The sequence below is a fragment of the Echeneis naucrates genome, chromosome 12 (assembly GCF_900963305.1).
Source record: "Echeneis naucrates chromosome 12, fEcheNa1.1, whole genome shotgun sequence".
Classification (NCBI taxonomy): domain Eukaryota; kingdom Metazoa; phylum Chordata; class Actinopteri; order Carangiformes; family Echeneidae; genus Echeneis; species Echeneis naucrates.
In genome coordinates this window covers 6,415,886-6,430,313 of record NC_042522.1, presented here as the reverse complement: position 1 = coordinate 6,430,313, position 14,428 = coordinate 6,415,886, and the positions used below count along the sequence as shown (strand labels likewise).

At 43.0% G+C, this 14,428-nt stretch overlaps 1 protein-coding gene across 1 annotated transcript; it reads left to right on the top strand.

Moving 5' to 3' along the window:
• Positions 1-5,795: 5,795 nt before the first annotated feature.
• LOC115052453 (sorting nexin-18-like) lies at positions 5,796-14,238 on the top strand. Its single transcript, XM_029516560.1, has 4 exons — positions 5,796-7,222; positions 7,591-7,884; positions 8,324-8,706; positions 12,346-14,238. Exons 1-4 carry the CDS (start codon positions 6,456-6,458, stop codon positions 12,570-12,572), a joined length of 1,671 nt encoding a protein of 556 aa, XP_029372420.1. The 5' UTR covers positions 5,796-6,455; the 3' UTR covers positions 12,573-14,238.
• The last annotated feature ends 190 nt before the right edge of the window (positions 14,239-14,428 follow it).

The window sequence follows — 14,428 nt, the reverse complement described above, 5'->3', positions numbered from 1 at the left end:
TTTTAGTGGTTTATTGTAAAACTGTCCAGCACACAAACCAACACACAACAGATTAAATACTGTATATTATCATGCATAAGAAAATGAAAGCATCAGTAAAAAAAACAAACAAACAAACAAAAAAAAAAAAAAACACTGGAACTTATGACTTCTGACCTGTTATACCTGGAGTAGAAAGCAGTGGTTCTGGTAACAGTCCTACATGATCTAAGACCATAAGCTGATTTTTTTTTTTTTACCCTCTGTCTAGAATAGCGTTTGTTCACAATTGTTTTACAGCTATACAAAAAAAACATCCAATGGACAGGCAGACAGACCTACATTATTTCTACGCCCACAGCTTGAGAAATGTAGCCACTACATAATGTGAAGAAAACATCAGATTTTGAGAAAAAAAATGACAACAACCATGCAATATAACTTATAATAGGTTGAGCGTCGAGCACTAAGATGCCACAGTATCTAACAGTGGAGCAAGCAGTTCTAAGGATGGGCATTATAGGCTTTTATATACGCTCCTTTTGAGTCACTCGAAGACACGCCACACAGTGTCTGGTCTGCAAGTATTTGTCACTTTGACACGATTGGCAGCAGTTCTCCTTTTGCCTTCATCGTTTTGATCTTGGCCTTTATTGTGTCATCCATCGCCTGTCGACAGCGGTGAGCATAGTGAGCCAGCGTCTCCTCTTTTTCGTCCCATGGCGCCAAGGCGTGGAACACTTCTGGAGCGGCCAGGCTGAGCTCAGCTATGGCCGCGGTACGTGAGATTGTGTTGCGGTCCACCCCGACCCGGTCAAAGGCCACCTTCATGGAGACGCTACGGCGAAATTCCTGGAGGGCGGCCATGTAACGGGCTATCACACCCACCACATTTTTCACTGGAATGTACACATACGGGGAGAAGTTTGATGAAATAGATGCATAAACAAAGTGTAATATTCAGTACCAGCCATGCATCGTACACTTTGACCTTGTGACCACACTAGGAGTCTGGTGTGGTGAATTGTCTTTGCAGTGTCGTGTCCTTACTCCTGACTCTGGTGTTTTCTCCTTCCCGGCTCCTCTTGGTCCTCAGAGTGCTGTGGTGCTCTAGAGGATGAAGTTCCATTTCCTCGAATGAGTCAAAGAAAGTCGGCGAATCAAATCCTCCCACATTGTCAGACAGTGTCATGTGTGAGCTTCCTGGGTCGGTCTGATTAGAGCAACGAGGCCATCTCTTCTCTACAATTAAAAATCGAAAACAAAAATAGCACTGTGGGCGTGTGGCGAAAGACCTTTTTTTCATTGCAATTTGGAGTAGATGGAAAATGTTTTACCAGTTTAGCATTAGCCTTAATTTAGTTTGGTAGAATTGAGTAATGCTGGACTTGTATAGTTTATCATGTAGATGTTGAACATTGGGCAGCACGGCAGGATAGTGGTTAGCACTGTTGCCCCACAACAAGAAGGTTGCATGTTTGGGGCCTTTCTGTGTGGAGTTTACGTGTTCTTCCTGTGCTTGTGAGTGTTTCCTCACACCATCCAAAAACATGCATGTTTGGGCTAACTGGTGACTCTAAATTGTCTAGGTCTGAGTGTGAGTGGTTGTTAGTCTTTGTGTGTTGGCCCTGTGATGGACTGGCGACCTCCATTAATAATGTCCTGTTGACCAATGGTAATAATTTATTTTACCTATCGTACTTTTATTGGTGTCATCTACCCTCTTCTTTTATTACTGTTTACAGCTACTTTGTGTTTTTATCACATCACTTTTGCATGAAGGTTGCCACATTAAAAGACACCAGATTTCTTTGTGCCAACAAACTGCTACCTGGCTGCAGTTTGTCCTGCAGGAAGTCACAGATGAGTTTGGCCTTCTTAGTGAGCTCATGCTGCAGCAGCTCTTTGTCCTGCTTCAGACTGGAGATCACCTCCGTCATCTTAAGGTTGCGGCTTCGCTCTGCACAAAGTAATGCTCGCAGTTTCTCCAGCTCACTTTGGCTGCCTGCAGCTTATCACACACAAATACAACAGAAAGCAACACAGTTGGATGCACATTGTTTTGCACACAACAACTTTATATTTGGATCATCACACTTAGATCCAGGCTGTACTGATTTTTCTAATCCACTTCACAGCTCTACCTGCATTCTTCTCTGTGGTCCCTGTGGCAGAGCTGCACCTCTCAGCTTTTTCTGTGGTTTCTTTTGTACAGCTGCTTCCATCCAGCAGCTCCATCTCTGGGTCCACTGATGCCTCACACCCCAGACAGTTACCATGCTGGGACTGAGGGCAGGGTGGGATGGGCTTGTTGGTCAACAGCATGTGAGCGAACTGAGTTGCCTGACCAGCCAGTGAGAAGTTGACAGGGTCCGTCTCTGCTGGCCCTGTGCTAGCGACAGAGTCATATTCCTCCGATGACACCCCTTCCTGCTTCACCTTCTTCGCTGCCACCCCTCTACCCGGAGCACAGTCTCTTTTTCTGGATAGGAGCGGCTCGTAGTCGCAGTCCTCATCTGTGGCTGAAGAATCACATCCAGGGCTATCAAACTGCTGGTTGCTGAACTCTCCCTCCCCCTCTGATGCTGCTTCACTGCAGGAAAGGTCGCATGATGTCCTCACTGCCACCTGAAAGGTGAGAGAGACAGAGAGCTGACATGGGATTAAAAGTAAAGACTGATTTCCCATTAACATTGCGATCTGGACCCTCACAAACTTAATTTAACATACTGAGAGCTCAGTGTACATAATTAGAAAACTTAAAGGGGCAGTCAACTAATCTAATGACAGGAGAAATTCAGTTAAGTTAGTATTGGTAACACCACGCCTTTGTGAATGTGACCAAAGATTTTGTCTTTTCTCCTCAGATTTGGAGAATACAACTGATTTGTATTTTTCAGATTTCTATATTTTAAATTCTTGTATAAATTGGACATCGCTGGTTGCAAAGAGAAGGAGCAGGATGAGTCTGTAATACTCATGTACTGTAATAAGTTGTGTAGGCTGTAACTCTTAATCAAAATGTTGGATTTGCTTTTTAATTATTCAGTTTAGAAATCATTTCACATATCAGGAATTACGGGTCGTAAGACAAGGGTAGCCTCTACCTTATTGTGTGGACGCCCTCCAACAAACCTCTGCCCCTGGCTGGTATTCCCTGAGCCTCCCCAGGTGTTGCTATGGTCATTTAGCAGCCAGTGGTATGCGTGTCCGGCGCCACAGCTCCAAATGGCCACGGGGGCCGTGCGGCCGTGGCGGCCGGGTTCTGGTTTTAGCAGGTTTGCATAAGAACCCCGGGCAAGGTGCTGCAGACTGGGGATGAGGTGGCAGATGGTGCCGTGACTGTGAGCCCAACGGACAAGTTTGCAGAGGCTGTCAGAGGTGGTCTGAACCAGGTCAGACATGTTAGAAACCTACAGCAAAAAGAGAAACAATAGTGTCCATCATGCTATATGGCCCAAACACGAATAACTTCATCAGGACTGTTTTGGTGTTTACACAACTTTATATGGTGTTACATCAAACTCCAGTAAACATCCATGTCGGTGATCCAATTTGAGTTGAATTATCTGCAATTTTTTTCGGTTTGTTCATGCAACCTGACTTAGCAGGCTCTTGTAATAATGCCATGGACTACAAGGTTATCACTTAAAATTATCATACAATTTTCTTTACATTTTTTTAGTGAAAATACAGTCACTGTGGTAAATAGTGGATGATACCTTGACTTATTGTAATGTTTCAATAAACCAAATTTATTCAGAATAATGGTCCGGGACTTCAACGACTTGGTTCAACCACCAACCACAGGTGGTGTGCTTCTTGTATTTTAAAATGTTTTGGGTACATTTTTTAGGCTTTAGTCATTACTCCTGTCCATCAATGAAGATGCAATTAAATTGTGGCTCTTATTTCAATTCAGTTGAGACAATTCTATCCACATTTTTTACTGTTAACCTTTTGGTATTGCCTCTTTGGGATGGATGCACATTTACAATGAATTAACATCTCTTTGAAGTTAAAAAAATAAATAATAATAATAAAAATTTAAAACCAAACTATTTTAATATCAATGCTGCAATATTCTTTTGTAAAGGAGTTAGTGATCGTGAAACAAGAATTTTGCTGATTCTAGAGGCAAAAAAAAAACAATGATTAACATTACAGTAACACACGTATCAATTATTTGTTAGTCAATTTTATTGAACCTTTGTACAGTTACATGAAACATGAAGGTGTAATAGAAAACAAAATGAAGTATTTTAAAATCTCTGATTTTTTTTTGTCCTCTCCTCAGTCTTTCTTTATTACGCATGTGCAGTGAACTGTGCAGCTTCAACTCTCACTGTAATCAATCAAACCCCCACCGAGGACAGGCCGTCCATCATCGCATCCACAGACTAGAACAAAGCCCCCCCCCCCCCCAAAGACCATTACCATGCCTCATACCATTACCTGCTCTAATGTCACAGAGGAAAACCTCTGTTTTCACACCATCACATGTTCCTCATCCAGCCATCAGTCCTCACTGAGGCGGCTGATGTGTCCTGCAGACCTGCATAACGTTTGATCAAACATCATGAATGTCACCATCACGTCCAGCAGCCTTCTCTTTTTTAATTACATCAGTCTTTGTCTGGAAGGTTTAACATCAGCACACTCTAATGTGAAGGTTATTTTACTGCCACCAGCTGGTCAGGAGGAGGAACTGTGTTCTCCTCTCACTCTGGGATCTATACTCACCTCTACTGGTTGTGCTGGAGAAGTGCAAAAGAAATCGAAATGATATTACCAATTTATTTCTTCTGAAAACAGGTAAGAGAATCACAAAATAATATCCACAATGAAAATAGCTCTAGAAATGTGGTCGTTTGAAGCTGCTTGTGGACCAACATGCCACTTCTGCCTGTGATAAGGAAAATTCAAACCTCCAGTGCAAATAAACTGAAGATGGTCTGAATGGTGGGAGGCAGCTTGTGTTCAAGGAAGGAGAGAAAATACAGGAAATACTGTTGACAGGGAACAAGCAAATGTGCTGTTGTGGGCGAGAATGACTTTATGGACCCCTTTTCAACTCAGTGGAAACTGGACCATGTTGGCACTTGCATGTGTTCAATCTTAAAATATATTACTTTCTTGCTGAGGTGTGCTATATGTGCAAAAACAAGTATACATATTAACATTTAAGAATCACTGTCTCTCTAAGGACAATGAAAGTGTGTACAGCATTTCATTAAATAGCATTTTCAGTTTACTTGTTTGGCAGAACATCATGTAATATTTGCGTTGCATTAGTCCATTCTCTGTTATGTTAAAGTCATTTGTTGATTTGTTAAATCAAAAAAAACAAAAAAAAACCCCCCCAAAAAAAAAACAACTACTATATAAAATAAAAGCATTTTTTCCTAAAATCACGCTACATAGAAACACGACTAAAGAAATCTTCCATTATATTTTCAATCATAGCCAAATACTCTATATCGAATAATAATTTGGGTTTTTGTGTTACAGTTGCAGTATCTGGAAATTAAAATGGCATCCGCTCCACCTTTATTGAAAACTCCAGACCGCGTGAGAGTGGAAATATTGTAGTGGTGAAACACAAATGTTTTCCACTTCACAGTCTATTTTTTTAGTGTATGTGCAGTCCAGGACATGTGAGGTGTCACCCCGTTTACTTTAGTGGGGCATTTTTAATTTGGTGTTCATGCAGGAAACGTTCCGATTACTCACAGAGAGCTGCTGCTTTTGTGGCATATCTGCATATTGCGTAACCGTGTAATGCATTTCTCAGCTCACGGCAGACTCTGCGGCAATGGAGCTGTAAATGTTTCTTTATGGGACATTTTTCCATGTCTGGCTTCAGTGACTTGACTGAACTTGCTCCTGGCTCCACCCTCCGTTAGTCAGCCAGTCTACTACGTGTTAGTACTGCTGCGTTAACTTCCGAGCATCTCGGCCAGAGGAGGAAAAAAGTGGGACTTTACTCGGCTCTTATCTGGAGATATAAAGCTGCTGCAAGTTCCTCCACCTGAAACTGTGACCGGCGTCCCCTCCTGCCGAAAAGACAAACTATTCTGGCCTCCATCTGCAGTTCTCCGACTTGGATCAAGTTCTGTGTGGAAACAAATGATATTTGAACCCGCAAAGAGGAGCGGAGAGAGAGGAGGTGGGTGTCGGATACAAGGTTGTGTTTCTCTACTTGTTCCTTGAAACACGGATCCCGAACATTAGACCTTTTCTCCTTTTTTTTCAGTTTTATTTCTCTTTTTTTAAATTAATTTATTTTTTAATTTATTTTTGATTCCTTTCTCTGGGGGGTGGTGGGGGGGCGGCTACAGTGGAAGAAAATTGTCACTGCATCATTTAAATCTCATTCAAGCCCCACAGAGACCTTCATGGTTTAAGAAAAGCCAGTTCTTGAAGGAACTGCTGTGACAAACAGGACAGAAGCAGAAAAAACAAAGAGTTAAGTTATGGCGTTAAAGGCCAGAGTGTTGTACGACTTCCACTCTGAAAACCCAGGGGAGATCTCCATAACAGAGAATGAGCTGGTGACTCTGTTCAGTGAGGAGGAGCTGGAGGGCTGGCTGGAGGGGGAGAACAGCAAGGGGGAGGCTGGCCTCTTCCCTGCCTCCTATGTGGAGATCATCAAGGACCACAGCGCCTCCAGCTCTAACAATGGCTTCTCCTCACCCAAAAGCAAAGCCCTACCTACCGGCCAGACCTCCTTTGCGTCCTCTGACTCCCATTCTCAAAGGGGGCTCGGAGCCAGCAGCAGTGGCAGCGGTGGAGGCAGCTTCCACACCAGTCAGGGCAGTGATGACGACTGGGACGACGACTGGGATGACAGCTCTCCTGCTGCCAATGCGCCTCAGGGTCTGGGCACCACCCCACCCTTGTACCCGGTGACCACCTCACTGCCTGCACGCCGGGGGAGCTCCCAGCAGCATCAGCAGCACGCCAAGAGCTCGGCCACTGTGGGGAGGAACCTCAACAGATTCTCCACCTTCGTCAAGTCCGGGGGTGAGGCCTTCCTGCTCGGGGAGGCCTCTGCTTTCGTGAAGGATGGGGACAGGATTTGTGTGGTGATGGACAAGCATGGGCCCGAGTGGCAGGAGGATCCCTACCCATTCACGTGCACCATCGATGACCCCACCAAGCAGACCAAGTTTAAAGGCATGAAGAGCTACATGTCCTATGGCCTGACCCCAACGCACACAAATATACAAGTTAACCGCAGGTACAAGCTCTCCTACTCTTCTTCTTCCTTTTCCCTGGTTTATTTCTCCACCGGATCCCTCAGCCCCCTTACTGGTAAACTGAATGTTTCTTTGGTTCTTCCTGTGGCCACAATTATTCCCACAGAATAGCAAAAACAGAACTGATTTACGGGTCTTTTGCCCTCTGGAGTCCTCAGAAATCTCTCCTTTCCACTCAGATATTCCCTCTGCACATTTCACATTGTTTCCCTGTCAGCAGTTCTGTCATTTCAAACAATGACGTGCTCTCTTAAATTTCAGTTTCCATGTGATCCCACAGAGAGAAAGTTTAGCATTTTGCTTTTCCTACAAATTTTACTCAAATTTTCTTTTCCCCCAAACCATGCAGGTATAAACACTTCGACTGGCTGTACGCTCGCCTTGTGGAGCGCTTCCCTGTCATCTCGGTCCCCCATCTGCCGGAGAAGCAGGCAACCGGACGCTTTGAGGAGGACTTCATCTCCAAGAGGAGAAAGGGGCTGATCTGGTGGATGAATCACATGACCAGCCACCCTGTTTTGGCCCGTTGTGATGTTTTCCAGCATTTCCTAACATGTGGGGCAGATGAGAAAGCATGGAAACAAGGCAAGAGGAAGGCAGAGAGGGACGAGTTGGTCGGTGCCAACTTCTTCCTCACAATCAGGTAGGAGCATGGATGTGTGGGGACAGGATGGCACCTGAGGAAAAGAGTGTATGCAAAAACATTGAGCAGTATAATTTAGCCCTCTTGAATTGGCCTGCAGAAAAAGCCTACCTTTATGAAGCACTGAATATCCTGTTTTTATTGTGTGTTTGCCAAAAATGTAGAAATCAGGTTTGTGGTGTTGAATGACATCATAGTTATGATTCAGGTGTTCCAGTTATTTCTTGTGGTATAAAAGTAATGAAGCATTACGCCTTCTGGCAAGACGTTCTTATCAGTTGCCCTTGTTTCAGTGTGCTGTAAATGAAGTCTTTGAACGCTGGGCGTGTCTGATAAAAGAGAGTTCATCACATCTTTGTGCCAATTAAAAGATGGGTCAAATGTGTGAATTAAACTGAAATCACAAACCGACTCTTCTCCCCCCACACTTCTCCATCAGCACGCCTGCAGTCCCCCTGGACCTCCAGGAGGTTGAAAGTAAAATTGAAGGCTTCAAAACCTTCACCAAGAGAATGGATGAGAACATTGTTGTTGTGAACACCACCATCAATGAGTTTGCCCGAAAACAGATATCAGGCTTCAAGAAGGAGTACCAGAAAGTGGGACAGTCCTTCAAACTCCTGGCGCAGTCATTTGAGCTCGACCAGCAGGCCTATTCAGCAGGCCTGAACAAGGCCATTGCCTACACTGGCGAGGCCTACGAGGCAATCGGAGAATATTTTGTCGAGCAGCCACGCCAAGACTTGGATCCCATTTCTGACCTGCTGGACCTCTACAGAGGACATCTGGCCAATTTTCCAGACATCATCCATGTACAGAAAGGTGAGACAGTGTGTGCATGTGAGCGTGTGTTCAATTGGGAGCCAAATGAAAGAATTTGCTTTAATGTCAGTGAGCGGATTCGCAGGACAAAACCTTGTGGGGAGAAAGTAATGAGCATTGTTGCGTGCCAGCATTGACAGAAGAATGCAAAGCAAGTTAACTCATGACAGAAGCAATGCATTAAATCTCTCTTGAAAGAAATTAACCAGATGCAAGACAAAGCACATTCCTCTGCTTGAGAAGTTAGCTTCACAGTGGAGGTGGAAGGGACTGAGTGGTCAGGGCTGTTGCTCATAGATGCCTCTGTAGGGTGGAGGATTAGAGACATGAGCAATTTAGATCCAAGGCCTCTCACTTTTGGTTCCCATGCAGCAGGCAGAAAAAAAAAGCAAAAACAAAAAACTCACAGATTCAGTGATTTAAGTTGCACTAAAAGAAATAATTAATGATGCTCCTAGAAACTATCCAGCTTGCAGCCTCCCTATCTATTAATCATGTCAATATAAAGGCAGTGAACAGACAAAGATCCTGATTCTGTTTCCTAACCAAGGGCAACATCTGTTTTCAGTTACTGAATTGTGTCAATCTGGGTCGAAAACTGAAACCTTTGGCCAGTCCATTGTAACGCTCCGGGTACTCTGAGAGCTTGTAGTCGCTCATTTCAAAAAACACACTTTCACAGTCGTGTACAAAGGACTTGCAAAGGAGTTAGCTTGTTAGTTCCCTGCAGGTTGGGAGGAGGGAGTTGCTCCTGGCACGCAAAGTCCTGACGTTTGCCAAGCCTAGAGGCACCGTTTCTATAGTCCGCTGAGCCCTGTTCTTTAGATACAATCACAGCCCTGAACTATGGAAACACTGTCTGAATCCCAATGGTCTCTTAGAATGACATGACTTCGCCCACTTTCTGATTGACACATAGCAGATTGTTTTGTTTTTTTGTCCCGCAATGAACACAAACCTCAAACAACTCCAGCATCCCCCTCGCTTCAAAGACAATGTTCCAACTATTTGAAATCGGTGATTTCTGATCTTATGTGAAATGAATATTGAGTATTGTTTTACTAAGTTAAAGTAATTCATCACAGCTTTGTTTTAATCCAGGAAACTGACCCCAAACGTGGGAAACTGATTTGCAATTACTTCACATGTTGTGCATAATTTCTGCCTTCACAGAGTATGACACAAAGTACTGTCATCACTCGTGGCGTCAGTACAGTTTTCACTTCAGGGAAACCTCAGGGTAGGAAGAGGAAGAGCAGTCTTTCTCTCAATTGCTTATTTCATTTTTTTTTTCTATTTTAACTTAAGAAAAAATAAAGAAACCTTGGCTCCACAGTCAAAGCTTATCATTTGTTTTCCCAACTCTGCCAAATTCAGTCGAACTCTGTTAAAAGTCGAAATCCTACCACTTACAGAAAAAGACCGAAACAGATTTAATTTAAATAAATAAATAAATAAATTTAAATTAACTATACAAGGAGGGCCATTGCTTTAGATTTCAGTCCAGGCTGAGAGATGAAAGCACAGACTGTGAGTAATCCACCTCTGCTGTGATACGCGAGTCTGCTGAGTAACACCCATGAGCATGTGCCCACAATGCAAACAGTGCACTGCTGCCATGGTTGTAAAATGGCTATCTTTAACAAAAGACAGCTGGTTTAGCCACAGTTTCCATAACAGTTGATTTGATGAAGGGCCCTCATTAGGAGAGAGCTAAAAATAAACAATTGGATTGCACTCTTTTTGACTCAGCACATCAAATGAAACCAGACTCCAAGAGTTTTATATTTTCAAAGACATTAACTTTCATTCTTCTCTCAGCAGGCTCACATTCCACAAATTCTTCATCTATCGCACATAGGGCCGAACAGTTTCTCCGATAGCAACCACGGTGCAAAGACGCGGCAACACATAAGTGCATAAAAGCTGCTGAGCAACCTGCAAAAGCTGCTGATACGGACAGCTTTTTTCGACCTACATGTTTTCGTACAGTATGGTCCATCTCTGTTAGTTCTGTCTGTGAGGTCCAAAGTCTACATCTGATTTGAATGAACGGAGATTCCTGGGCCTCATGTCCTGTGTTGCCCTGGGACTGCAGGAATGCAAAATGGAGCAGCTTCAGGATTAGCTCCCCCTCCTCCTCTTTTCTTCCTCTCTTTTCCTCCTTCCTCCTGGTGGTTGAAGAGAAGTAGGAGGAAGAGGGGAGGGGGTTTGTGTGTGTGTGCATGTGAATGCGTTTTTCGAGGGGGGGGGGGGTCAAAGCTGCACAAGTTTCCCACAGTACAAGGGTTCAGATTACAGATCCATAATCATCTCGGCAGATAAAGGGAGCAAAGTCCAAGTTGATTTCAGTTCAGTAGTGTGCCGGTGCCACTATGTGTGTAACAGTGAGTAGGTCAAGAAGAGAAGGAAGGAGAGTCACTCATCATTTCCTCCACATGCTGTGATGTAAAAGAGCATCACATTAAGTTCCTCTTCATGTGTTTTAGATAGGCCACTCTACTACTTACCCAGTCACATTAACTAGACTTTGTGAGTCAGAATTGGTGCTGGGAAACCAGTGAAAAGCAACCTGGAAAACAGCATGCAGTGTGTAGCTCATCTAAAAAAGAAAAGGAAAAACAAAAAGTGAAGATCAGACAGAAGATCAGGAGAATTTGGATGTCATCCACCTCTTACATCTTACTATTTGGGTTTAAGCTTTTGCTGGCTTGTGCCCTTTTCATTTCCTCTTTCCTTCGAACTTCTTTCTAAATTCCTGGTGTCACTTTTGGGTAGCTGACTAAATACCATGTCTAGCATTAATTTCAGCTGAAATTTCAGAAAAACTAAAGTCGCATCCTGTACCCTCCATACTGCCAGATAAATGCCTTTGGACAGTGTCCCTTTATTAATCAAAGTTAAACAACTTTTTGGTAGCATTCTGAAAGTTGTAGTGCTCAGATAGCCAAGCAATATGACTTTTTCCATAAGGTATGATATACGTCATAAGAAAAACCGGAACATGACAAAAAAAATATGTTTTTGAAAACAGTCGTCCCCTACATAAATGTATAACCCTCTAAAAATGTAGCTTTGACACTGTGTCACTTTCTTCTGGAGAGTTAGATCAGCAGCTTGCTACCACTATTGTTTGTAATGAAGCAACAGCCAGCTGTTAGTTTAGCATAATGGCTGAAAAACATCTGGTCTGGCCCTGTTGAGAAGTAACAAGTCCCCTTGCAGTTCGAAATCTGTTAGTTTAAACATTACATCTTGTCGTGTATTTTGCATACAGACACCAGAGTGATATATTTGTTATTTCACACCGAACAAGAAATTAGAATACATTTGTTTATTTCCCAGTGTCTTGAATTGCAAACAATCAGTTTCAATTTTGTCACCTCTGTATACACAAAAAGGGAGAACTTTGTTTTGTTGAAATTTGTATTCTTAGTATTTTCCTTATTAATGTCAGTCATTTTGAGCCACTTCTGTTTTATTTGATTGAAAATTAAATAAAATGTGGTCTAGTTTAGTGAAGTTTATTTATTTATAGTTTCGTGGATAATCCCCATTAACTGCCTGTAGCAATTTTAATTTCTATGTATTTCACACCTGGCAGACTTTCTCATTCTCCTCCTTCCCTCCCACATCCAGGCGCGCTGACTAAGGTGAAAGACTGTCCGAAGCAGGAAGGTGAGCTCCACGACCGCTGCAACATTATTTCCTGCGCCACACTGGCCGAGATCCAACACTTCCACCGCACGCGTGTACGGGACTTCCGCTCGCAGATGCAGCATCATCTCCGTCAGCAGATCAGCTTCTTTCAGAAGATCACAGCCAAGCTGGAGGACGCACTTCAGAGATACGATGATGACCAGTAGGAATGGAGGGAAACATTTGACGAAACCGCCCTCCGGAAAGTAGGGTGGGGTCTGAAGAGGGAGGCAGACAGGGGTTGATTAATGGAGAACATCTTTACTGAACTGTTGGGAAAAAAAGCTTTGAGATCTATGTTGTCACGGATTCTGGGAGCGGTATGTGTTGGAAATCCACAACTGTGTAGAAAAATGTAGGCCACTGGACTGTGGGATGACAACTTCTTGTCTGAATAGCTCTGAATGTACCAGCGACAAGGATTTCACCGGCACTGCACACATGCCTTGCAACTCAGCAGGACTTATACAGATAATCAAAACAGCTGCTCTCAGTATGATGGGGCTGCCTCTCCTTTCCTGGTTTTTGAAGAACAGTGCCCTACTGCCTTATCATTGCCTCACACATGGTAACCCAACACGGCACACATAGGTATGGAAATCACTCCCTAAATCCCTTAAACTGGAACTTTTATGATTGTCTGTTATTTCTAAATGTCATTGTTTTTACTTGAATTGCCTGTTCAGTATTGTTTCGACGGTATGTGATGGTGTGAGGCAAAGTGAGCATGTTCTGCTCTGTGAATTCAGTGTAGTTCTTTTTTTTTTTTCTACATCTTCATCTACTTCTGATAGCTAACACCTCGCACAAAGCGCAGATGCTGCCACATCTTTAACACATCACTTGGGCTTGGGCTTGTTCTGGATTTTACCATGTGCCTTGCCTGACCTGAATCAGCAGTGGATTGAGTGCAGCCCTGGTTTTATTTTTCTGACTGACTGCTTGTTTTTAGAAGCAGCGCGGCCTCCTTTCTTTGGGATGTTTAACTGAACTCATCTGTCTTTTTGCTTTACTTCGGTCAGAGGTCAGTGGTCAGGCACTGGACACATATACTTCAGTGTAAATGGTATAGAAGCTTTGAACTAATTTCTTCAACTTTACAGCCGCTCTCCGTAGACTCTTTATGTGGTTATAGTACGTTTTCGAACTCCTTTGAGTAAATAATTGTAACAAATTTTAGACAATCATGGTGAATACTGAGGGCTGAGAACGTCAGGCTTATTACACATTTACATCACCTTGGCCATGGTGTCTTTTTTGATTCTCCCCCTTGAGGGCGCCAAAGTCAGAAATTCTTTTGTCTGCATGTAAAGGCTTCGAGTTTCATTCCCTTACTCTTTATGCTAGCCTGCGATTTCCCAAAAAAAATCTTAAAACTAATCAGTAACCAAAATAAGCTCAAATAAGTATTTTAGTCCTCACTTGATTTTGGTATTTTGTCGTGGAAAGATTCTTACCTGCGGTCTGAACATTTCTACAAGCAGAAAACCTTTCCGGCTAGCAGATATTCTAATACACTTAATATCAGCAGCAATCGGTGTCCCAAGATGAGCACTTATCATACCACCGGATGGATCTTTATACATTATTACAATGGTTTAAATCATAAACGTTTGTGGCATCTAGTGCTGACACATTTCTGCTCACGGTATTTCTGATAAATATTTCAATCTCAGGTCTGACATGGCATTCCTTTCCTGGGAGTTTCCTTTTTCTTTTTTCGTTTTTTTTTTTTTTTTTTCCCAGAAACACTTAATTTACTCTGATGAAAATGTTAACATGTTACACTTTAATGTAAAGCATTGGAACAATACTTCAGTAAATATATGATTGTACGATGTGTTTGGATCACTTATTTTCAACGAAGCCATTAAACGGAACTCTCTCTCTGATGAATAAATATTTTGGTCGGCCACTTTTGCTGCCAATAAAATCACCAGAGATTGATGGTGACACCAACAAGTTTTACTGAGGCAGGTCTTTTCCCTTGCTGATGGACCAAAAGTGCTGTCAGTAAATTCAA

Bases quoted from the DNA above. Each gene is read 5' to 3' on its own strand.
- LOC115052453 (XM_029516560.1), top strand. From the start codon at position 6,456: ATGGCGTTAAAGGCCAGAGTGTTGTACGACTTCCACTCTGAAAACCCA. The intron at 7,885-8,323 runs GTAGGAGCATGG...CTTCTCCATCAG, and splicing joins AACTTCTTCCTCACAATCAG to CACGCCTGCAGTCCCCCTGG. The intron at 8,707-12,345 runs GTGAGACAGTGT...TCCCACATCCAG, and splicing joins CATCATCCATGTACAGAAAG to GCGCGCTGACTAAGGTGAAA.